Source organism: Malurus melanocephalus, unplaced genomic scaffold, assembly GCF_030028575.1.
Source record: "Malurus melanocephalus ecotype Western Australia unplaced genomic scaffold, MMel_1.1 scaffold_49, whole genome shotgun sequence".
Taxonomy (NCBI): domain Eukaryota; kingdom Metazoa; phylum Chordata; class Aves; order Passeriformes; family Maluridae; genus Malurus; species Malurus melanocephalus.
Genome location: NW_026623281.1, coordinates 1,692,935 through 1,718,636, shown reverse-complemented (window position 1 = coordinate 1,718,636; position 25,702 = coordinate 1,692,935). Strand labels below are relative to the sequence as shown.

At 41.9% G+C, this 25,702-nt stretch overlaps 1 protein-coding gene across 1 annotated transcript in view; it reads left to right on the top strand.

Annotated features, from left to right (window-relative positions):
* Nucleotides 1-7,469, top strand: part of ZCCHC24 (zinc finger CCHC-type containing 24) — a 102,512-nt gene extending 95,043 nt beyond the window's left edge. Inside the window, exon 4 of the mRNA XM_057365202.1 lies at nucleotides 974-7,469. Coding sequence (XP_057221185.1) covers nucleotides 974-1,087 — 114 coding nt within the window. The 3' untranslated portion in view covers nucleotides 1,088-7,469. The remainder of the gene's footprint in view (nucleotides 1-973) is intronic.
* Nucleotides 7,470-25,702: the final 18,233 nt, after the last annotated feature.

The window sequence follows — 25,702 nt, the reverse complement described above, 5'->3', positions numbered from 1 at the left end:
GAACTGCTGCCTTCATGGCACTGTGTGATGAAACAGTCTTTCAGACACATGTCATGAAAACAGATAAATTATGGTTTAGGGAGCTTGGGGTTTTTTCCAAGCAAACGGTGCACCTTATTAGTTCTGCCTCAGATCTCTGTCACTTGCCTACCTACTATGCTTTCCAAACATTTAACATTGTTGCAGTATTTAACATGGGTATTTTATTTTCAGAAGGATTGTGAAGGACGTTTTGTGTGCCATGGAAAATGAAAGCACAAATATCTACTAACAACAAATTMATTTCCTCCAATCCTGTGATTTCCTCAATCCTGTGAACATTTAAATGTTATTAAAAATACTATTAAAATAATAGTTTATTACTCAGATTCAGGGCAAAGGYTTGTGTCATGAAATTGGATTTTGTTTTGGTTTTGTATTAGTTTGGATTATTTTTATTTTATTTATAGCTTTGCAGCTGCTCTTCAAAAATTTCAGCCTCAGAAACATGGGACTGCATATTGGGAAAACACCATTTAGCCATGTAGTATGTGTGCATAGTTAAGACAGTGTTCTTCATCTAGCAGCTAATCCTAACATTGGTAATCCCTGCTGGCATTGCTGGGTAAATGGGATTCCCATGCTTGAGGTATTAATGCCTTTAGGACAACTGAGATATTAGAGCTAAGCAAATGARCTCTTTTGTGTTACTGCTTTTATAAATGAAGTCCCCAATTCAGTATTTTTGTAATTTGTTTACAATGAAGTTAACACCACCTTATGAAGGATGACATAAAATTGTGAGGCGACTCTGAACAAATGTAGGGCTGAAGGCCTGAGAAAAACACTCCATACCTTCAGGAAAGAAACATAGGACCTTTTTAATTAYCAGGAGAAAGGTCAGTTAGGATGTAAAAATAGACTTTACACACTTAATAAAGAGTAACAAGGACAAAATCTTGGATCTAATCTGATTTCTTTCCCTCCACTGCAGAGACCCCTGGAAAAGCCGGATGGCCTGGATGTTTCAGATCAGAGCAAAGAACATCCCCAGCATCTGTGTGAGAAGTGCAAAGTTTTGGGCTACTACTGCCGCCGTGTGCAATAAACCTTCCAAGTGGCCTCTTCCCATCCCCATCATCCTTAAAGATTCTCTGGCAGCATGCGATCAACAGCAACACAACAGATCAAGATAAAAGCTAAAATAATTGCCAATATTGCCTATCTAATAATATGCCTTACCATTAATAGAATGTAACATTTCTCCTGTGCATGTGCATGCATGCGATAGGTATTTACAGGACTATGATTTGTATACATATATATGCAAATTTATATATGTACACACAGTGTTACTGATGGTGTTCACTGCAGAACTACAGTTACAGGTTCTGCTGATTGTTTACACAGACCCTATATCACAGCCAGGTGAAATGAAGTACTATTCAAAAGGCAAGGAGTAATGTTCACAAGGAATATATGTTTTATGTATKGCTTTTGCAGAGGTTCAGTAACTGTGGGGCACTCACCCACAACACAAACACTGTTCTTATTATATGACAAGACAAAGGAAAATGAAACAAACCACAGCATAAAAGGAGAATTACCGCTTTCCCAGTTTTACAAAGTCTTAAGATTTGTGCTGCTGAGTTCTTGGACTTTTTCTATTTGTTACCATCTCTTGGGCAGGGCTTAGGCAAAATAATCTTTGCAGGACATGGAAAAAAAAGTGAATAACTGAGGGTGTGGGTTGGGTAGAAAAGGAATGCCATAATGGGACCCAGATCATCAGAAAGGATTCCAAGAGGTTTTTGGGGAGACAAAACTGGCTTGTTTATGCTACTAACAGGTCCTTCTCTTGTCATATAATGCACCTGACAGGGCCCCTGTATGTGCATGGTGTGTTCATTAGGCCACAAGCACACTAAATTTACTAAGAATAAGGGGATAATAATACTTAAAACTGACCCCAAACCCCTTAATTGAAAGAYTAGCCAAACTTACTATTTATAGTAGTTTTAAAGCCACTTTCTGGAAATATTTTTATGTCCTGTTTTTTACTACAGAAATTTGTTATAATATGAAGCTTGTTAGCCATAGGGGTGTTTTGAGGCATGGAGAACACTCTATATAACCCTCTTTCTTTATGTCTTCCTGTAGCACCTACATATCTGGGGAGAAATGTAGGAGATTATATTTCATTGTCCCATTTCAGGTAGAACTTTGCACAGGGACATCCTGCTGCAAAGAACATCTCATCAGGGATTGGCAAACATGAACTGAAAGTACCTCGAGACAGTATCCTGTTTGAATGTCTAAATAAGAGTACATTGGCAAAAGGTCACAACCAGCAATTCATTTGTAGCATCCACTAAAAAAAATTAGAGGGATAATGTTTGAGGTTGGGGTTTTTTTTTTACATCAACAATTTATATTTTTATGAAGTTTCCTTTAGAGATACTGATTTGCATGAATGATACTTAGAGAAAATACTTTAAATCCTAAATAACTTGATATAAACTAAATTTATTCTGAGGACTAGTTCCATAATGCAAAGACAGCGGGTGTTTTATGCCAAGTGATAGCAGGATGTTACCAGTATGTCAAGACAAGCTCTTATAAAGCAAGTGGAAAACTTATCACAAGCATTCATATAGRAAGTGTGAAACTCTTGACAAATTTGCCAGGGTGAAACTCTTGCCATTTCCCTGCTTTGCTATAAGCAGGGCAAGATTGCATCTGCTTGTTCGGTGGGAGTGGCGTGTATGTATTTTACAAACTCCATTATTTATGGGCAGCCCAAGTGACCCAGCCTGCTGGTKGGAGCAATGGATAAGCATCCTGACTCCTGGCTTCTGACCAGAGMTCTTCCATTAGCTCCCTGATTTTGGGTAAGTCACAAGATCTTTCTGGACCTCAGTTTCCCCAACTGCAAAATGGGGGTAATAATACTTTAGTRTACCTACCTCACAGGAGAGTTGTGAGGTTTACTTAATATCTCTTAAGTGTTTTGGCATCACTTGGATGAAAAGTGCTATGTAATGCTAAAATAGAATTAACTGAATTAATCACTTGGAAACTACTTTTGCCCAGTTGGCAACTCCGACTAAACTGAAAATAATATTATTGAAAGTAACACTAACAAACAGTTCAGTTGCCTCAGTGAAGATAGGCAGTTTTAGCATTTTCAAATGCAAACACATTCTTTTGCACAGATTCACAAATTACCTTAGAGACAAATTCTCTCAACAAAGATACTAATCTGTCTATACAAATAAGAAAATACACAAGCAAATCTAGGGGTGGATTTTCAAAGCTTGACCTCTAGGATTAGTCTCAATAGTTTRTTTCAAGCATGAGTAATTTTGAAAGAGCAGCATTCTAAACCAGATCTATTTTTTCCTCTTGAGCACTTAATAGTACATGAACAAAAAAATCACCTAGATGATTAATATMTAGCTAAAGAACATGTAGAGAAACMCTTACATGGAGATAAGGGAAAATGTTGTTTTATTTTCTCCCTGAAACTAAGATATTGCTATCAAACATTTTGTTCTATATTGAAATAATCTCCATGTTRTGATAACCACTAAATCAGTAAAATAGCACAACTCTTGATATAGTTATATCACTATATCACACACCACAGGTTCTGACAAAAAGCTGACTAAAAGATGCCATTATAAGCWTTGGTATTTTCATGACAGTGCCCTATTCAGAATTGCTTATCCAGATTCAACACTGCAAGGCAATACCTTTAGCTTATGAATTTTTAGATTGTACTAAAAATACATGCCATCTACTATAACACAATTAATGTCTATAGGTGTAGCATAATAATCCCTAAGAGCTTACTTACAAGAGTTCAGTATTTATATTATTGATGTGTTCCTAGGCAGAAGACATATAAAGTATTTAAGTAATACTTAGCATATTTGTAATAAAAAGGAGAGCAGATTTCCCCCTACACTCATGTTGGGGAAAAGCGAATAAAGAACAGAATGTGTGGAAAAGCAAGAAGCAACACTGCCGTAGTTTGTACTGCCTAAGCCAGCAGCCACAGAYCCACACTGGTGCGGGATGCAGGTGGCATCGGGCCCTGGGCACCTCCTCCCTGCTCAGGGCTCAAACCTGGCTCCCTAAAAGCTGGGGCCTGGGGAAGGCAGGAGCACCAAGCTTAGGCAAGGGGASGATTCCTCTGTCCCTCCCTGCATGACTTTGCTCATAGGATTGGAGTGTTGGCCTGAGGTGTTTGCTCTACACTCGAGTCTGTGCCGTTRGAGCTGCTGCAAAAACACATCCACATGTGTAATGCACAGCAGCTTATGACCGTTGGCTTTTAGTTAGTGACACAGAAGGGACATTCTGAATATTTATTTCAAAGGAAAAAAAGGAAGATTGATTACAAAACATTCATTTCTTCTATTCTCTCTTTCCCCGCACAAAGGTAATTCACYTATAGATGGAACCAACTCTTTCCAAATCAGAAAAAAAAGGTAAATATATGGATTTTTGACTGGAAAAATGAGGAATTGATTTATCTTTTAAATTTTTCAGACGGCTTTTTGATGTTCTCTAACTAGCTCTGCATTTAGAGCATCAGCTAGTAATCCTTGAAGGCATTAGTAGATTGTATTGGCAGAGCTGAAGCAAGCATCAATAAAAAGGTTTTAAAATCAATAGAGGCCTAAATACTCCCTAAACCGAGTACTSTTTAGGGGTATAGCTGAGAGCAGTTTGGGTCTGTGCATTTATTTGGCAAACTGGATAGTTAACCTCAGGTGCTTGCTGTTAACAGCCTACCAATATATCCAGCACACACTGTTTTTTTTTTAATTTTCACTCTCTTGGTTCTTTTTTTAARCTTTCATTTATTTCTTTAAAAACAGCAACAAAAATCAGCCAAAAAAAAGTAACTACCCCACAATTTGTTTCATGAGTTGGTCATAACATTTCATATCAAATTTGGCAATGGCACTGCTCCGGAAAAATGTTTGAGTAATTTGAGATGTGTGTTGTAGGTTTTTAGCTGCTTTAACTTAATGAGGCTACAATGAAGTTATTACAAACACTTCATTTAAAGGAGATGAAGAAAAATCCTAGTAGTTTAAAGGATGGCCCCATTTTAGCCAGTTCTACTGCTGCTACCACAGATGTAAAATGATGCCACACAAGCAAAGTTTGAGGCCTTTTAGTCTCAAAGTTGCTATTTAATTTCAGATAAATACACAAGAGTATATATTATTTCTGAAAATAGGTGTATTTTGAAGTTCCCCATTATATGGGACTTAGTTTTTAAACTAAAAATGTGAAGTTTCATATGTCTGAGAGAAGCCTTAYGCCTACAAGTATTATCTACATTTCACCTTTTTGTAGAACGTGAAATTTAGATTATACATGGGTTGTCTACCTGTGACACTATAGCATTTTTTTWAAAAAAAGAAACCTACTTAAAAGATTGAAAGTTTAGAGCTTTTGCAAATGTCAGACTTCATAGTTTAGTGCTCTTTTTCCTGCAGTCACATAGATTTTTTTCCTATTCTGGATCCTAAAATTTGTCCACTGAACAGTAAGCAATAAATCATCAACACGTGTTTTTCAAGTTAAGTAGATGGACATATATTTTCCACTTGCCTTTGCCAACATATTTTAAAMTGTGATGGAACTATCCCCATAGAAAAATCATTCTTTCAGATATCACTCCACTCCCAACTGGGCTTCAACCCATATCTCTTCCTTATCTGCAAAACCAGTGCTATCCATTCAGTTTGCTATATCGCTCAAGTGCTCAGAGGGCTGTTTGAGATCTTAGATATAGGGATGATGGATTGTGTTTCTAGGATGAATTTCAAAGGGACAATCGTGTGCAGTTACTAGCTATAGATGATTGATATAAATGTTTACCCCTGTATGAAGTATTTTACAGTTTTACTTGCAGATGTGTATTTATCTTGAGTTATACTTGACATAGAGTTTCTTTCAATTTTTTTTTAATACTATGTGTGTATTTTGGAAACCTTTTTAGATGTTAAAATTTTTGAATGGTTACAAATATTTCTTATAATACTGAATTGTTATCTGGAAACACTTTGCAGTAACTTTTTTGTATATATTTGAGGGCCTTTTTAAAAAAGTATTGTTAGTTTTTTGGGCAAAGTTTTTACAATTGGGAAGCTTTCAGAAGGGCCTTCCTCTCAACTAGGATACTAACAGAGGTAAGAGTTTTCTTAAGTATTTTGCAGTATTTTGCAGAACTAAGGATGTATCCTCAAGAAAATATTTATGGAAATAATTTACTTTTTTTTTTTTTACAATGCTTTTGTCTGTATAAAGTATGCAACAGAACTACATTAAGAAGGAAATATTGTCTACATAAAATATTATATGAAAGTTGGTACATAATTCTGACAAAAAACCTTGCAATTCTTTAAGCCATATTGTTTTTGTTATCCTTGGATGAAAATATCAGTATTAAGTAACCAGTATATTATTCAAGTGCTTAGACTTATATGAAAATGCTTATACGGTTTATTTATGTGCATTTGGGGAAGGAGTGCTAGAAAAGCTATCACTAGACATGTAGCAAGTGAGGAGAAAATAACAGTATACTGTCACTTTATGGCCTTGTGAGAGACACRCAAGATGTTAAAAGCACCGTGGAGACTCGGCTTTCAGAAACTCCGAAGCACAAGTGGTGGGTTTCAAATGGTGGTTCTTTCCTTCCCCATAACTAGAGGGGAAGAAAGTTGGTTGGGACACTGTTTAACTTGACTTTCACAACTCTTTGCAGACTGTGAGCTCAGCTATGCAGTATCATCTACAGCAATAATATCAATCAAAGGATGTAAGAGAAAAGGATTGAAGTAGATTTTTGTAGGGGTTTATGTTTATTTTAATTAGAACTCATAGCAATATAGAATATGCATGTGCACGTATTCGAAGCATTTTACACTTTACATTTCATGTAGTTTGATTATATTATGAAGGATTGAGTTTTTAGTTTGATATGTTACCATGCTAAAAAGGGAGGTCTGCCCAACCCTATACTGGATTCTTGTTTCCTTTAAAAGGTTATTTAGTACAGCACTCACTGCATTGTGTAATAGTGCTAAAACTAACACTATCTTCTGAATTTCTTCAGCTTTAAAAAAAATTAACCTAATGATTATTACATTTGTTTAGCTGTACCCACTGACCTTGTCAGATTCAGTTGGCAATTTGTATAATTTCTTTTTCTGTAACTGTTAATAAACTTGTACAGCTAAAACAAACAAAACCTATGGACAAAGGCCTCAGAGGTACCAGTTCTGTTTCAGCAATCAAGATGACAGCTTGCTCATCTGGTGACTGTGTTGCTAAAGAGACTGTAAAACCTCTGTTGTGGATTGTCCATAAAATGGCATTCCGACATGTGCCTTATTTGCTGGATAGTATACAGCTTTCCTCTAGTATTCTAGCATTTTAATGCTGTATTAAAGTATTGGAAAAGAACCTACAAGAGTGTGTCATGGTTTTCTTGAACATTCCTTCCTTTGACAATTCACTCCCAGCTGCAGTGGGTTCTYGGTATGGCCTAGCCAGTCACAGTTGCATGCTTGCAGAGCAAACCTGCCCTATCACAGCTGGGACCCAGACCATGGGATGCTTCTCCACTGCAGTGAGTCCCTGTGCTGCAATGAGCCTGGACATAGTGGGACACCTTGGGTTAATGGTGCCAGCTCCTAGTTTTTAACAGCCTGCTGTTGTCTAACRTTCCTTCTCAATGAAAACCTTCTATAATCAAAGTACACTTGCAGCCTTTGGTTGGATAGGAAAGCTYAGGTGCCAGAAAGTTGCTTTAATGATAAAAACATTCATCACTCTTTGCAAACACCAGAAGTTAGAAAGACTAGACCTACAAAATGCTCGCTGTGTATTAGCAATGTTCTTCTTACATTCCCAAAGGTCAGTGTCTACTGAGACTGACAACACTGTAGTGACTGGAAGTTAAAATAAGGGCATCAAGAAATTAACTTTGGATTTTAAGTATCCTGCCTCTAGCACAAGAGGTCTTCTTCATTTATAACAAGCAGAAAAAAATTACTAGACACACCAACACACAGTTTTTCTATGCCTGTTCTTCCCTACAAACACAGTGCATATTTGCCACTTGGAGATCTTTACCACATTGACATCATTTGTATCACACAGCAAGCCTGACTTCTGGAAATGTTTGAGTCCTCATTCAGTCCACATGAGAGAGATCAAACCACATCCACACGTTTGTGGATTGGTATGYAGTGGTGGAAGAAGAGGTTGACAAGGAATTGTAAAGTTCCGAAGCCTTAAAAACAATGACTGTTTCATCAAATGATGAAAGACATCCCCAGCCAAGCCCCATGAAAAGAGAAAGYGTATATTCAGAACTAGTTGGTAAATTTTTGTTTGAAAAACAAAACATACTGCTTTTCACTTTAAATTGGCTACAGCTCTGTTCCCATAGCAAACACAAGCCACAAAGCCAAGCTCAGAACTGAAATACAGCTTTCTTTTTTAAAGAAGACCTGAGGTTTCCCAAAAACCCCACAAACACCTCAGATTTAGCACTCAACTGAGACAAGAAAACATGCTAAGTAGAACTGCAAAGTCCTAGTTTCCTATTAGTACAATTTTCTATGATTTCTCAAAKAAATAATTTTTGTGTTCAAACGTAGATTAACACAAACAATATGGCATCAACAAAACAATCAAACTAGTCTTCCCTCATTTTTCATTGCTAAGCACTTACACCTTCCTGCTCTGTATGAATGAGCTCAAGAGACAATGCAACAACCCACTTGTAATAGAAGGATCAAATGATTCCCACTACAGGAAAAATAACAAGGCTTTCATAAAAGGGATTTCATATAACACTGATACTTGGAAATAAAAAGCTGTTTCATTATTCTTAAATGAAAACCAATTTAAACAGCACACCAAGGCTACTGTGTGCTCAAGTTAGTCACATCACACCAAAAGCCCCTCCTCAGATCTTCCCACTCTTTAGTAGGCATCCAAATTAGACCTTAAATCCCACCTAGGACGGGGAAACAGTCTGTATGTTATACTTGTGTAATCTCACTCAGGACCCTAAGACATGGACTATTCACTGCTTTGTAACACAGGAAGTTTTTGTACACTTTTGCAACATAAGGAGGTACAACTCAAATGATTTCCAAGGAKCCAGACATGCCCCACTTGATTTCACCCAGCAAAACTTGAAGGAATTATGCAGGAAGACACTGCAGAAGGAACAGGAAGCAAGACCTCAAAACTCCCTGCTTGCAAATAAAACAATGATAAACAGACAAATACCACTGGCCCAGGAAAAAAAAAAATACCTTTGCTGCGTGCCCTCAGGTCAAAATTCAGAGAGATGAAACCCWCAGCCCCTAGAAAGGGCCTCCTTTTTCTCTGCCTCGATTAAATTGGCTATTGGCCCTGTTTGCTGAGGGCTCCATCTGTGCTGGCCAGCTGTGTGGGGGGTGGGAAGGGGACGGAGGGGAGTAGGSAATGGGCACCAGCTCCTCCACAGGTGCAGGGGCTTCCTGCCTGGCTGTGCCTGCTGCAGCATAAACTCCAGAGCCTTCTCTGACAGTGCTGCAACAAAAAAGAGCACAGACATCAGTGCCACCAACAGGAATCTTCACAGGCTGCTGGGAGGCAAAGGATAGTTCATTTCTATGAGASATAAATAACTCTCATTTTAATGCTCACAGTAACTGAAAGATCAACATTTAAAACTTCAGCAGCTGTAGAAATTTCACTAAGGGATAGACACAAGTAAACTTAACTGGACAGAAGCTTGCATAGCACACACTATGTGTGTRCTATGCAAGCAATAAACAGTGAAATCAAACAATTAAAACTGCTTTCCAATGTACCCTGCTAAAGTTTCTGAATACATTGGACAATTTTTGAAGACAAAACAATTATACATAGCAACTAATACCTTGTCTACCCACTAAGGGGTGGTTACTTCTTTGGATACTTGGCTACCGCAGGTTTTTGCATTTCTTGAATTAAACTGAATTAAAACTTTCTGAGTTAAATAAAGACAACTACTCACACCAACATGTCCTAGGATTTGAAGACATAAAACCTAGTTTGTTAAGTTTGGAGGTGAGCAGTACTGCACTGATTAGAGTAGCAAAAGCAAAACCAAACACAAGTAGTGGCTGACAGAGTCCCTGATGCTCAGTGAAAGACACCCCCAACAGTGTATATTGAATAACAAATTTTAAATTAACTAGTAATAGTCAGGAATAAGTACATTGCGTAATTTTGGATTGTTCAACCCAATGTCATAATAGCTTAAAAAAAGAGATAGAGGATTTAGAAGTGAGAAAAAGATACTAAAGAGAAAAATTCATTATATGATCCTTATCACTTTAAAAGGATGAAAAAGAAATCAAAAAATTCATAACTGATGAAAGAAAGTATTGCCCTGTGAAAGGAGACTCTGCACTGGGCCTCCATCTTCTGGAAAAGAGATCACTATAGGCAAATAAAGGAAGAAATATTAATTGCTTTTACAATTTTSTCCTAGAAGAAGGCAGTTTGGATACAAATATCTGAAGTAATATAGTTAAAACAAAAATTTCACACAACAGACTGWAATGCATAGTCATAGGATATTATAGCTGTCAAAAGAAGAAATGAGATCAAAACCAACTAMAAAACCACATTAAAAAAGAAATTTAATTCTGCAAGAGTTATTAACCATGAAGCTGTGACCCTGCTCAGGAAGTCCCAAAGCACAGAAGCTGCCAGCAGCGAGAGATGATGCCAGCAGAAGGTTGACTGCCTGTGGTTCGTATCTTTTCCCTTACTAAACTGCTGTAGGAAAGAAGATATCTGAGAAGGTGCTAGTCTGATTGTTGTCCTGGCCCAAGGACTATTGTTKTGTGTGACATTAGGTGCTGCGGTATGTGAATGTAAACATACTGWATGCTTCCTGTAAGGAAATATGTGGCACCCAACAGGCACCTGACAGCTGTGGGGAAGACTCAAACAGACATGCCCAGGGAAATACTGTTTAGCTCCCCAGCATTCAAGCTTTGGAAGACCTTGCAACTCACCTATGTTCATGCTTGGTTGGGCTAATTGGCAGAAAAATTGAAACAGCACCATAATTTTTAGTCTCCAACAAAATATTGCACTACTGTAGCAATTTTTTTTTGTTTGGATTTAATTTTTTTTAAGTTCATTGCATATACTTTTGTTTAAAAAGCTGTTCCTAATTAACTGTGTTTAAAGTTATTTTAATTAACTGTGTTTAAAGTTATTTTAAATGCACCTATACACTGCATTCCTGTTTGCTGGGCCACACTGCCCACTCTTGTTCTCCAAGTGGCATGACAGGGTTTAGCCCTTGAATAGCCTTACCATATGGTTTTCTGGGGTCACAAAGGAATTTACTGAGTCAAGGAAAATTTCTAAGAGGTGTTTAAGCACCTCTTAGAATCCAAAAGGTCCAGTAAATGGAGCTCATAACAATGAGATTTTAGGCTCTGGCTGAAGCAYGCACCATGTCACAATGGGAGGCAGCCAAGCTGTGTTGGGCTTCCATAATGGTTTCAGCTCTGCCATGCTAAGCCCTTCTGGCCAGCACTGAGCCACAGCCAAGGACACCCTGAATTAACATAGAGGTTGGTTAGCCTGCACCYATCTACCCATCTACTGATTTTAAAGAATGTATTTTACTCCCAGGGTGCAGCCTCACACCCAGGAGTTTCAGGGATGACATGAGATGTGCATATCTGGATTGAGAAACACTTTACCTTTTCTGCCATAAAAATCTCTGTCCATGTGTCTATGAGTGCGAGAAATGTCATTYTGAGGCAGACAGAAATATTCAGACCAAAGAAGATATCAGGAGGCTTTTGTGAAATAAACGTAGCCAAGAGAGGAAAGTGACCTTTTTCTCCCCTGATTTTCTCCCTACACTGAACCCTCTGCACCTTTTTGCAAGAGTTCAGCATGACAGAAGAAACAGTAGGGTCTCGAATCAGGCTTTACAGTCCCAGCAAAGGTGAAGTTCAGCCTGAGGTATGTGTGATTTGCTCTCTCAAGGATTGTGTGTGTGAAGTAAATCTTAGATTTTTTTTTTTAAATGAGAATTGAAAGCACTTCATTAACATGATCTTCCCTTCAACACCTTACCAGCAAATCTGACTAATTTCAAATAGCTTTCTAAATATGAAAAGTAGAGGAAATTTGTCACCTGTCTTTTTGTAAAGATAGACAATACAGTGGCTAATGATGGGCATATGAATCTCTGTTCATCACTGGCACATATTCTGTTTTCTTAAGAGTTAGAAACTCGCAGGTGCTCTCTGGTCTCCAACATGTAACCAATTCCATTCAGGAATACCTARGAAGAAAAAGAAAAAGGAAAAAGAAATCTGCTACTAATTCACTCCAAGGCTGTGTCCTTTTACCCAGAATAAGCAAGCAAACAAATAAAAAAATCCCCAAAATTAATTTCAAAAACCCCAGTTGATTAAAATCTGCTCTGGAATGAGACTTGTATGTTTAGATTACAAAGCTGGTAAACTTCATCAGAAACTCCATCACCTGTAGATTTAGTTTGTAAATGATAATGCCTAAAATAACCAGAACTGTAAATTTCAAGTCCCTCTATGCCTCCCACCTCCCCACTTTCTCTTGCCTGTCYCAACTCCTCCCCACTGCCTGTATTTTACAGTTGCTCATTTCAAGTGTAAAGTCGTATTACATGCTTTGCGCTGCCCCTGTTCTTTCAAAAGCATATTTGAAATTACAACAACATGCTGTCCCCTACAAACATCCTCAATTGTGTTGCCACACATTCTGCTAGCCCTTGCCCCATACCACCTRCATCACAGACAAACACCCTCAGTAAAACTCTAAAGAAATTTATTTGTTCTGCAGAAGGATGCAGGTAAGTGACAGCCATCTCCCTGCCCTCACAGGAAGCAAATCAAGGTCTCTGTTTCCAGACTCAATTGTGGTTTCTGGTCTTTCTCCAGTCACTGACTTAACAGAGAACCAAAAAACCCTCAGATTAGGCAGACAGCACTGCATTCTAAGGGGTKTCAGCTGAGTTCTTGCTTGCTCCATTAGTGGCCAGGTGTGGCCAATTGCAGCTGGGTTACTGCCAAGTAAGTCTGGCCTTTTCTTCTTCCCAAAGCTCCCTCTGTCAATCCTCAGTGCATTTGGATGGATTTCCCATCAGGGATGAATCTTATTTTTCTACCCCACTAATGGCCTGGTTGAAGCCTCTTCACTTGTGTCAGTGGAGCCACTGCACAGCTCCTTGGGGCGGAACACACAGAGCTGGGGGAGCACTTTACTCCCCTCAGCATCAGGGAAGACAAGTGACAGCAATGGTTTAATAGCACAGCAAAAATCATCCCAACCAAAGAATGCTGGGTATGAAAATGATCTTCTTGATTTCTCCTTTTAGCACATTTTGTTGCCTAGTGAGAAGGAGGCCGAGATGGAATGAGCAGACGGGTCTGCAGGATCAGTGCTGGCAAACATGGAAACTTTTACAGCTTCTGGCTCCAGCCCCAGCTTGTCCCCACTTTCCACGAATGCCTAATTGAGACTGTCTGGCTTTTTCCACAGAGGTGGGAGCCAGCTTCCAGGCAGGGCATATGGGTGKATTCTGTAAGTCTTTGCCTTGTAAAGTTTTAGCACCCAAAAAAGCCTCCTGTCTCCAGGATAATTCAGTTGGCTGGTGAGGGAATGGCTGCCAGGCAGGGGTGAGGGTTGTTACTATTGACAGGAAAAAGCAGAAGGTAGAAGAGGKGACAGAGCAGTTTTCTTATACAGAAATGATGCCACAGCTATTGCCTCATTTTGTATGGGGCATGGAYCCCATTCAGGGTACTACACTAAAGTCCCTGCAAGACAGAAAACACATCTACAGCTGCAGCACAGGTGTGTCAGGCAGCAGCATGAGGGYCAGGGTGTAACCATTGTGGCTGTTCATCCCTTGATGACACCTGTGGTGCTTCTGGTGGGATCCATGAGCAGGGTGTTCTCAGCTGTCCCATCCCCCAGAGCAGCATGTGCCAGAGACCACCTGCAGCACCCATGGGACTCACCTGGCCCTGCACCTTCACCTCAGCCTCAGGACCACAGCAGGTCTTGCTGCAGCAGCGCTACGCTGTGGTTTCTGAGGGGCAGGTTCCAGAAGAAGAAACATGTCTGAGTATCACTGGGGATGGCAGCAGCTCACACACCAGAACTAGCCCAAGGAAAGAGCCACACAATGCCATGGCTCAGCATCCAGAGCAGGATGGGGCTGTCTGTGCCATGAGCTTTGCCCCTCACTGGTTTCCTGTAGGTGCCTGTGTGAATATTAATTCACACACAGCTTAGATAAGGAGCAATCGAATAACACCCAGCTAGGAAGCTGTCTGGACTCCCCAGCATGCTGTGTTCACACTATTCCTTTCTCAGTGGGACAGATCCTGCACCTGCCAAACATAACGTGGTTGATGGAGCAGCCTGGCCTATCATGGATGTTCAGGGTTTATATTAATCACATGGAAATCATTTTGGACAATTAAGCATACAGCTGAAAGGCCAACTGGCTGCACATGTTCTGTGGGGCRTGACCTAAAAGCAGTCCCAGTCATTGAAATGATGTAGTGTGAAAGCTGGATTAAACAGGTCAAGTAAATTTGAGCTGCTAAAATAAACTGAACGCTCTTCCAAAACATATGTTGTGTTTGCCACATAATATTGYTGTACAATGGTAGCATGTCCCACACATGCCAAAATAGTGATACGCTTGTTCCAGGGTCACAGTGCCAGAGGGAGAGAGCAAGGTTGGTTACTTTGGAAAAAAGCCGGCCAGAAAGTAGTTCTGAGAAAGTCATAAGCACTCCTGAACGAACTGCCTGATAAGGCTTTGCACATCTTCCTTGCAGCCTACCTGCTCAAGTAGCCCAAGACCAAGGAAGGGGTTCAGGCTCACACTGAGCAATCAAACATGAATGAATGTTCTGGCCTTTTGGTTCCTTCTATAAACATTTTCCAGCTAGTGGTAAGCTGTTTTGAAAGCCCCCAGCAGTTTGGCTGAGAGCTGGAGACATTTTACAACATCTGGGAATGATTTCTAAATCGTTTCCCTGCATACACCTGTATTGGACTCCATTTTCAGCCAGTTTGCTGTGGAAAGCCAGCCTGCACTGCCTACTCAGGACCAGGGCTGGGAGGGCATCACCACTGGCCAGAATGTCCAGCTCCTCCTAGCAGGACTGGCAGGGACCTGCAGGTGTGGCTGRCAGTGTGAACTGCTCACCATTTCCCTGTGCTGACCTTGCCTTGAACATTCACCAGTAACACACAGAGGGTAAAATTATTTTTCGGCATGTGTGGCTATGTATGAAAATAAAACACACCTCAGCCACTCCTGGGCAGATTAACCACGAGTGACCTGGGCATCCAAGCTGTCTGCTCAGAGGCATAGCGACAGTAAAAGAGAAGGTCAAAAGATGAAGAAGTTCTGAATATCAAATGTGTGTGAATGTTTCTGGAGGTCAGAAATACCCTCTGGAAGTAGGAGAAGAAATCTACTGCTGATATTAATATCTTTGTGTTCTGACTGAGGCAAAATTCACTGTCATGCACAAGTGTGATTCCCACAACTCCCCAAGACTGTGTCAGCAGCTTGTGCTGGTGCTGGRAGGCTGCAGTGCTCCCTGACCGCCTGCAATCCCAGCTTTCCACTGCCCATTGGTATCATGGGACATCCTGCACCACCAACTGCAGCCATTATTTGCTGCAACACTGGCAGTGAGCCTGTTGGGGAGGAGGGGGTGTGTTCACTGAGGCCTATTTTATGTATGTCCAGAAGGATCTTCTGTAAAGTCAAAACATCTGAACCATGTCAGTACTGCTTGGTTATTTCTGAAGGCTGTGGCAGCATCTCTGTGCTGTCTGTCATATTTCTCCAGAAGACTTTTTGCCAGATGGCTATACAYGGCTGTGCTGTTACTGAGAGCTAAATGAAGACCTCATGCAGAAGCCCCTTAAAAAAGTTACTGTATTTAGTTTGCCAGAAAAACAATGATTTTCAACTTAACCAAAGTTTTAAAGATAAATCTGGACTTTTTTCAACATGTTAAAGCTTTTCTCCTGAAAAACAAGCWGGGGCTGGTGGTTGAGGACTGCAACTACACTGACAGGCTGCCTCGCTTATGCCAGGATAACACCCATCATTTTGGAATGGCTGTCATGACCCCAGACATAACACTGCAGCATAAGGCCCAGCCAAGGCTGAGCATGCCGCTTTCTCCATCCCATCAGCTACTGGCCAAGGAAAGAGGTCCAGTAAGGAACTYGGGGTATATGTGCCAGCTCTCCTGCACTGCAGCCTGTATGTTGCAGACTGGCAGAGCACCAGGATTTACCTCTGATGGCTGCCTTGTATCTGGTCACCTGCACACTGAGGCAGCAACAAGGGTGGCTGGAAGCACAGCATCCCTGGCAGCAGGTGAGGAATTACCAGCCCTGGCAGCCCATAACCCTGCACAGCAAGGGGTAAGGTCCCCAGGGTGTTCCCTCTTTGCCAGCACTCAGATGACACTGGTAAGGCRGAGACTCTGCTCTGGGCAGGTGGCCAAGGCAAAATTCTCTCCCATTCTGCTTTTGCTTGGTGCTTCCTTTGGTAGATGATTCCCACTCCCGATAGTATAAATGGTAAAATAAGGGAGTGCTTTGTGGTTGAGCACCTACAGCTCTGACAAAGACCAGACTGCCACCGCAGTTATTTCCTCTTGTATGTGAAAAGGGAAACTGTGGAATCTCACAGACCAGTGGCAGAAATAGCCAACTTCTTCACAGCAAAAATTGCTGTTAATGGCATCTGGACACCTCTTTGACATGTTAAACTACTAATTTCAAATACTGCCCTTTGATGTGAAAAATATTTTTAGCTGGAAGAAYTGGGGTGTTTTGGGAAGACTTGCCTTCATAAATAAACCCCTGGCTTATTATGCTGGCTTAGATGCTGACTTCAGTTTTGCAGCTGCCCCCCAGCTCCCAGAGCTCGAGGACAAGATCAAACCATGGCCCTGCTCACTGGTCGGCTACTTGGGCAACACAAATACACACAAATTACATCTCTGGACATTTCCAGGAGCAATGGAAACTAATAATTCTTTTGGACAGGATGGATTTCCTGCTGAATTTAATAACAACAGTTGGAGACAACYGTCTGGATACTTGCTGCTTTGAGATAAAGAGCCAGTTAAACAACTGTAGTGATTTTCCTTGCAGAAAATTGGTGTGTGACAGCCAGACATGTACTCTCTTATTTCTAGTCATCACTGTGTATATTTATAGAACCCCCACCAGAAAAATGCTTAAGATGAAGGAATAAAACTTAAGACAGCCCACTTATCAGCAAGCTTGCTTTTTACGAGGTTTTCAAAGCTACACCAAATTTCAGGGCTCTGGGTTGAGGCTTTCGCAAGGTCTGTGTTTGGCACCCAGTTCCCTTTGAATTTAGATGAAGTTGGGAGACTAACTCCCTTCAGGACCTTTCAAACTGCCAGTTTTTGTCTGCAGTGGTGTAATAAAAACACAAGTGGAGAGAAAGAGAGAGAGAGGAAAACTCCTCCAGGAACAGACTAAGAACAAGAGTAGAAAGAAATGATAAGGAGTGCTGGGAAGTGAAGATTGAGTCAGAGGCCAATATTGAGCATTAAAGCATCTGTTGGGACGGCCTATATGATACAAGTCACTCATTWTGTCTCAACTAGTGACTCTTAATATATAGCCTAATAACTTCCAGCACATCTTCAGAGAGGCACTTATCCCCATTTCCTATATTAATTTGCACACCTCAGGTTCCAGGTATGACTTTTTCTGCTTTCATAGAGTAAATTCAGTATCTGGTAAATTTTTCCCACATTCCACCCATATGGTGTCACTCCCGCATATTTCTTTCCCTCCCTCCCATTTTATTTTCTTTTAAGCTAAAGAGTCTCTTTAAGCAATTTTCTTCTACTCCAGATAATTTCTGTTGCTCTTTTCTCTCACTTGCCTACTTTTTCAACATCTTCWGAAAGCAGTCCCTGAACCACAAAGAGCATACCTTTTTTTGTCTCTCCTGTTTAAACTTCCCCTCTTTGGGTTTCCTACCCCCAGCAATTGCAGTGGCCCTTTTGCCCAAGCAATAATGGAAGCACTGGTTTTGACTGCACAGTGGTCCTTAACTCCTTTGGATATGCAGGTTTTAGGCTGTTGTGGTCACTTTATACATGCTGTCTCCATGCTTACAGAAGCACAGCTTTGCAGCTGGCTGTAAAAAGCTTCACACTATTCTCCTTCTTGTCCTTGATTTTCCTCCTGTCATTACCTGTTTATCATCATTCTGTCCATAAGTTTTATCAGCAATGGTTTTATATTGATATTGATGGAAARAATTGACTGGGAATTGCTTTAGATATCCCAGTCCTTGTAAAATAYCTCTGGGGCACGGGATGCATCAGCCTGTACCTCAGCATCACCCAGGCCTTGAGGGGCCAAGGGTGGGGGTCATTGCCCTGGGACACAGCTATATTTTGGGTGGGTGTGAGGGGCAGACAAACCCATCTAGTCCTGGATGTGTGACAGCTATGAGTTCATTAGGAGAGACTGCAGTTACAGCCCAGCCTTCCTTCTCTGCTGAGACAGAGTCCAGCAGTACAATGTGCTCTAAGACAAATGAACTGGCTTCCCCTAGGAAAGCTTTTAAAGACTAATGGGATTTGAGGGAAAGCATAGCTTGAAGGAATTAAACTTGATTCCAATCTGACCACAATCCAAAGAGAAAATTAATTCCATTTTAAATACTAGATTTCTTTTTTTTTTTTTTTTTTTTTTTAGTTACTGAAGCAGGCTCTGAGTTGGATCATCATCTCTTTAACTGGATCCTTACCCACTAGTATCAGAGAGATTGTTTTTATAGTTTTGTTTTTTCTTTTACAAGGATTCAAGGATTACTTTACTTTCCCATTGAACTCTCCTGGGCTGCTCCTCTGCTGGAGAAGACCATGGACAAGGACAAAAAAAACCTCAAAAAAACCTAGCAGAGGCTGGTAGCCTAACCCAATAACAGACCAGCACATTTTCGCCAAAAGCAAGTATTTCTTCCAGGTCATTTAGCAGCATCTTTGCCAAGTTACAGACCCTTCAGGTAACCTTTGGGTCCATGAATGCTCTTTGGTCTTTGGTACAAAAGGATCTCACAAAGCAAGGTCAAGAGAAAACACTGGTATTGCAAATCAAGGCTAATAGGTTTTAGTCACTTAAAACCTTCCCCTCTGCTTTACAAAACTCATGCATAATTCAGTCATATCTGTCAGTGGCTGCTTTTAGCTCAAGCCACTCATTCACCAGTGAGATTTCTATCCCACTCATTTATCACCAGAGAATCCTATCTCTCCCCATTCGTTTATCACTTAAGATTCCTATCTCTCCCCAAACCACCATCCTGCCAGACTGGAGRTGAAGCCATCAGCAGGGTACCTGCAGGAAGAGCTGGCCAGTCTCTGCACCCAGGGGMTGCATCTTCTATGCCTGAAACTTATCCCAGTGTCTTACCATGAGGAAAAAATGACCACATATGACAGCGTGGAGCTGCATTACCTCCTCTGAAACAAACTCTGCGGGAGCCATAAATTAAAAAGCAGCCATCATTATGAGCTGCTCTGGATGACCTAATGGTGAGGGTATGAGCTGTGCCCCGGTGCAGTAAAGGCTGTCACCTCCCCTSCCAGGTCTTGGTGGAGGTGCCACCAATAGCGGGACCCTGGGGACAACAACCTGCTGGCCCAAAGCTTGCCTGATCCAGCAGCTCAAGGGCTGAACTCAGCAGCCACCAGTGTGGTGTTACCATTAGAAGGCAGCCGAGTGCTGCAGGCAGCTCCTGGGTTGGCCACGTTGCAGTCTGGAGTTTGGCTAACCCCTGGCAGATACAGCAGGAGAAAGCACAAGAAACAGCTCCCCAAAATGCCAAGTCAGCTGTTTTCTTATCGGAGGAGGCTGAAAAACAGGGCTCTGAAATACACTGGGAGAGTTTCCCACTAAACATCAACTACCAGGCCTTTATTTATAACTCATAAAAGTAATCGCATTTCAAATCTGTCCAAGGGAAAGAGGGACTGCTTTGGGTTTTTTAAGCTACAAATTTTGTTACCAAAAAAAATGCTGTATTAAGCATAAATACTGATTATTAAAAAGCAAAGCCAATAAAAATGATCCAGAGGACTACATTCCTTAATAGAGACCATAAACTACAGGGACAGGAGAAGGACAATATGGAAAAAAGTGATAGGAAATGAATACCTTTCACTGCCAGTTAGTCTTACAAACAGAACAAATCACATCAGTAAACCTAAAATAAATACATACATACTTTCAAACTCCACATTGATCATATATGGTTGGGAAGAGTTTAAAGTGGATTGAGTTTCAATCCTGAGACATTGCTAACCACACTGGATGTCTTGCCTTCCACAGCAGTGGGTAAAGAGTTACCTCGTGAACCKAATGGCCTTGTATGTCCAGGGGTAAGGATTTTTGTTCAGGGAGGAAGCTAAGGGAGGAGAAATGAGAAGCTCTTTGCTTGGRTTTGCTTTGGGCTTAGGTTTGTTTTAAACATTAGACCAGTTTTCAAAATATGCAGGGCTCAGATGCAGCCATTCAGACATAGTTGGGCAGAGGTTTAGTCTAGGTCCATTTCCAGTTTTAATAAACCAGTGGCTGTAATAAAGGACAAGGAACTTTAAAGTGTGCAGGACTAAGATATAATATTTTATAGTTCTTTCTGCAAGGCAGAAAGTTGATATCTCACTAATGCATACTAGAGGTTGTTGGAGAGTTTCCTGAAATAAAGGACTTGTTTTTTTGTTTTTTTTATTCATTCTGCTCTGTAGTCTGTGGTTTTGTTTTTCCAGTTTTCCATTGCTCTGTGCCAGATAGTATAAAATAGATGTGAAATACTCTCTGTCCTSATTTATGCTGATGGTCTGTTGGTATCAAGGAACCACCTTAGCACTGGGACCCTAACACTGTGATGCCTCAGGTGTAAGACTATTGAAAAAAAGCTAAAAAATAACTGGTTCTAAAGTAAGYGCTTCACCAGGTGGAGAGAGTCTTATCCTAATCAATTACATTAGGTTGGAATTGGGTAAAAATTGCACTGATTATTGAAGGTCTAGATCAGGATCACACCATAYGGCCACAAGTCAGAGAATGATAGAATCAGAATGATTTGGGTTGGAAGACACCTTAAAGATCAACTMATTCCAAGCCCCTGTCCAAGGGCAGGGACACTTTCCATTAGACCAGGCTGCTCAGGGCCCCATCCAGCTTTGCCTTGCACATCTTCAAGGATGGGGCATCCACAACTCCTCAGGACAATCTGGTCCAGTSCCTCACCACACACTGTGKTTTTTCAAATCATTTTTCCTGGTGTTTTTCCCTCTTTGGAACCACTGTCATTTCCCAACATATCTCACTTACACAACTAGGCAGGAGGGAATGAGCTAGAGATGCCTGGAGAGGGGACAGAATCCACCCCAGCAAGGCTCACCAGGTGAATAATGTCAAATACAAACAAGATCAGAACTGGTTTATCATCCAACTCATATTTCTGCCAGGTTTTGAGAGAATAACTGAAGAATACATGTTGAAGCTGTGACTTTGACACAGGAATGCTGAAGTAATAAAATAGGGGAAAATTCAGGATAACAAATTACATCAGTGGAACAGGAATAATTTGGGATTTTGTTAAGCCYGGGACCTTAGTCAGCAATGACACACTTGGGCAATATTATTTTAACCCTTTGACTCCTTGATACAGAGTTCAGCCTGCTCTTTGAGGGGCCCTGCTGTCAAAGAACAACAGGGAACRAACCTATGTTATCTGCAGGCTGTAAGTATCCATTGAAAAATGGTCAGCATCATTCCTCAGGCACACAAGCAGCTTCTGGACAGACAAAGGTGGTGCAGCTGATCTAGCTAATGCATCACAGCTCTCACTTTTTATTTTTTGTGGCTCCTGAAGTACATTTAGGTTTGGCTTATTTCAATTTTTTTTTCTTAAATAATGTGTCAATTTCTCTCTATGGATATAAARTATTTTCTTCTATATTGTAATGTAYTGTGTCCACACTGAACCYTCAGTTTTCAAATTTGTTTCACKGACYTACCTGGCACTCTGGTGTATGTTACTGCAGCTTTGTCTCTCTTCAATCTGACACCCTTGCTCTTTCACCTGTGTTCTGAGTTTAGAAAGCAATGAAATAGAAAGTGGAAAGAAAATGTTGTTTTACTCCCTCAATACAGTTTGATGCTGTTGCGCCCTCAGGTGTGACACTGGTGGCAAAGGACATTCCCTCCTGTGCTGCTGGTGGGTGGAGCTTCCCCCCCCTGACCCTGCTTCTCAGACATCTTCTAAAACAGCTGTGGAAGATGACACAAACTTCATTAACTGAGGCAAGTCATTAAATGGGACTAAAAAAATCATCAGCATCTAGGAAATGCTGCTGTGCTGTCTCCCCACAAAGATAACCGGCCCCTGGCTCCCTCTGCCTCCTCCATCAGGAGTCAGAAGGTAACGGYAGAGAGAAGCATTAGCTGCAAACTGCGAAAGTCACATTTCTGAGCATGGCCAACAGGGGGATTGCACAAACAGGGGCCGCCAGGGCTTTGGGTTTGCATGCAGCAGGACCCCACAGGAAGGGMATGTCAGCCAGCTGTCAGGGTACAGTTTGGCCGTTCTCTCTTGTGAATTCTGTGCTGAACCAGATGCAGTTTTATAACYCTGCTTAAGGCGATCTGGACCCTGGTAGTTTCTGGAAAATTATTTCATATTATTGTGAAGACAAAAAAATATTTCCCTTCATTTTGTCATGACAGGAATGGTGCTGAAAAGGTGGAAAAGAGCAAGATGTAATTATCTTGCCCAATGTTACACTCCAGTTTCTATGTTTTTTTGTGACTAACCATCATACAATCCTCCAGTTCACCCCAAAAATTAAGTCATCGTAACAACTAAAAGGAATACCTGGTTTTCCTTTTTATGGACTCCTGCATCTGTGCACAGGAATACTATTCTCAAAAATCCAGGGGCATTAAACAACTTTTCCAATTAATTTCAAAACAAAACCCAAAGAAAGAGAATGAATAAAAGGACTAAGAAAACGAACTGCTCTGCCTTGACCCAACATGACACAGTGAGTCCCAACAAGTAGACTGTAACAGCAGCTACCCCTAAGAGCCAATCCACTGGTGAGCTCCCATTCCCAGTGACAACCTGCAGCAATGACACCATTGCAACCACAACATCCCCCTGTATACACAATGCTGCCTGGCCCCACTGCCAGCCCACAGCTGGGCAAGGACAGGCAGCAATGGACACAACTTGTATGGCACATCATCCTGTGGGGAGCAACAGGTGCAGAGCCAACAACCTGCAGTCCTGGATCCAGACCTAACTTCAGAACCTCTCAGCTGCTGCTGCTGCTGTTCCAGAGGTGGTGGAGGACAGCCACGCTTTCAGAGAGTGGATCTGAGCACACTTCCTCCTCACAGGGCATAACAAGGCTCTGCCTGCAACCCAGTGACCCAGAGTCATGGCTACATGTTCCAGCAGTGAACTAAATTGCAGTTTCTCCAGGTTTCTGCTGTGGGGTGGAGGGAGTAGGYATCTCATAGGACTGATCTGTGCCACCTCACAGCAGGAGTCAGGGCAGAGTTTTCTCTGCAGCTCCCTTGCTCTATTGCTTGACATCACTGGCTATACACAGAGGAGAAAGGGTGKTGGTGAGAGCGAGGACAGAGCATCCAAGCCAAGGGATATTTTTTCAGGCGGCTTTGGGCCAGGAACTGCTTGACCTGGAGTACGCACACTGTGCCCTGTGAAACTGGCCCCAGCTCTCAATCCAAAGTGCTGCCACAGACCCAAGGGTAATCTCAAAGACCTCTCTTGTCAGCCCCCGGTAACTAACGCTGCCGGGACCCACCCGGGCAGCAATCGGCATTGTTTCCAYACTGCTCAGGGCCAGCCCATTGTTTGCATTCACCAGTGTGTCAGGGGGCCCAGGGTTAGTGGGTTAACAGCTCTGTAACGTCATGGTGCTCTCGGGGCGGGGAACACGGGCTGCAGCCAGCATTTGGGTGTAGCTCTGTGCTGGCTCAAGCTCTGACCCTTCCACCCTGTCCAGCCAGCCCGCCCCGGGGCCGCTGCACGCTCCTCCCATGAGCCGTACAATCCCCTACCAGGCAAGAATCCGACCWAAGAATGCAAAGTTTGAGCTTCTGCAGTTTAGGCAAGAAAATGTTCTTTAAAAAAATGCAGAAAAGCGTTTATAGGATCCTGGCAATATCAGCAAAGCATGAGAGAGGCTGCAAGCTGAGACTGCATGCTGGCATCCCCCAGCTTTTAATGTATATAATAGCACAGATTTCTCAAAGGACACTTCGCACTTTGTTTGGCTTTGGCAACCATCAAGTTAATAGCAACACTGGCTCCAAAAAAATAAAATTCTAACCAAACASTGACTTTTGGCAGGGAAGAAAAACCCTGAGAGTCTGCATCATTTGGAGTGTGCACTGTTTAGTACTAATGCAAAATTTATTGCTCTGGCAAAACCTAAACATAAGCAGCTGCTGCCTCCTCCTCACACTCCTCTGCATCTCCAAGGATCTCGTGTCAGCTGTGCCAGTGGTGGGGTCGGAGCAGCGAGTCCCCCCGGGGCCGAGGAGCCGAGGCCAGGGCTCCTCCTCGGGCTGGTCCCGGCGGGGGCCGGCAGGGCAGCTGCCACACATCACTGACAGATTGCCTTTGGCTGGCTCCTACTAGAGACACCAGCSACACGAGAGCCTCTYGGGAGGAAAGTGCAGCCAGCTGGGGATGAGGTAGGAGTGGAGGGGGAGAGCGTGAGCAGGAAAACCACAAAGACACTTGTGCCTGCTAAAAATGATTCCCACCTASTAATTTTAGCAGCTGTTGTGTTCTTCTGCCTACCTTCCTGGATGAATTTTAAGTAGGAGGTGAGTGAAAATGAGAATGGTGACAAAACTTCACCTCCCGCCCCCCAACCTCTGTATCTGCACATTTTTAATTTCCACTTGATCCCACCTTAAAGAAACAATCAGTTATTTTCCTTAGTTAAGTGGGTTTTGTCCTGGCTGGTAGAAAGGAACAAGAAATCACAGTAATGTTTCTCAAGGGTAGTTAAAAATATCGGCCTGTCAGGGAAGGATAGAGTAACACAATACCTGTGGTCCACCTCTGCACCCCTCAGACCTCCAGGGCCAAGATAGGGTTGTGAAAAGAAATGTGGCTTCCTAATAAATAAGAAATGTCATTAAGCCACCTGGTGAGGAAGGGTTTCTCTCCAGCATGTGTCCATGGCAGGGTGCGTCCCAGCAATGCCCTGCCGCTGTTTGGAGGTGGCCCCAAGGAGCAGCAGCACAGGGAGATAGATCACTGTGCCTGTCCCCTCACCCTAAACCTGCTCACTCACAGGTGCAGTTGCTGAGTTTGGAGACRATGGGGGAGGACACCTGGAGAAACCATCTTGGAGTCCTGTGGTTAAGCTGGTGTTTTGCTGGAGCACTTACATGTGAAAACACTCACAGCAACGGCTGCTGCAAGGGAGCTGACAATTACACACAACCTGTGTTTTAATCCTAAAAAAAAAAAAAA